At 61.4% G+C, this 355-nt stretch overlaps 1 protein-coding gene across 1 annotated transcript in view; it reads left to right on the forward strand.

Annotated features, from left to right (window-relative positions):
• Positions 1 to 2: 2 nt before the first annotated feature.
• The window catches only part of PCDH7 (protocadherin 7), a gene marked incomplete at its 5' end in the record, with an annotated part of 253,296 nt that continues 252,943 nt past the window's right edge, over positions 3 to 355 (forward strand). Inside the window, one exon of the mRNA XM_010006414.1 lies at positions 3 to 352. Coding sequence (XP_010004716.1) covers positions 3 to 352 — 350 coding nt within the window. The remainder of the gene's footprint in view (positions 353 to 355) is intronic.

The raw sequence follows: 355 nt of genomic DNA on the forward strand, positions 1-355 counted from the left end.
GCCTGGAATCGGGCTCTGACTATCTCAAGATCGATAACATGACCGGGGAGCTGAGCACCACGGAGCGGCGCATCGACCGCGAGAAGCTGCCGCAGTGCCAGATGATCTTCGACGAGAACGAGTGCTTCCTGGACTTCGAGGTGTCGGTCATCGGCCCCTCGCAGAGCTGGGTGGACCTCTTTGAGGGCCGGGTCATCATTCTGGACATCAACGACAACACCCCCACCTTCCCCTCCCCTGTCCTCACACTTACCGTGGAGGAGAACCGGCCTGTGGGAACCCTCTACCTACTCCCCACCGCCACCGACAGGGACTTCGGCCGCAACGGCATCGAGCGCTACGAACTGCTACAGGA

The sequence above is a fragment of the Chaetura pelagica genome, unplaced genomic scaffold (assembly GCF_000747805.2).
Source record: "Chaetura pelagica isolate M959 unplaced genomic scaffold, ChaPel_1.0 scaffold190, whole genome shotgun sequence".
Lineage (NCBI taxonomy): Eukaryota > Metazoa > Chordata > Aves > Apodiformes > Apodidae > Chaetura > Chaetura pelagica.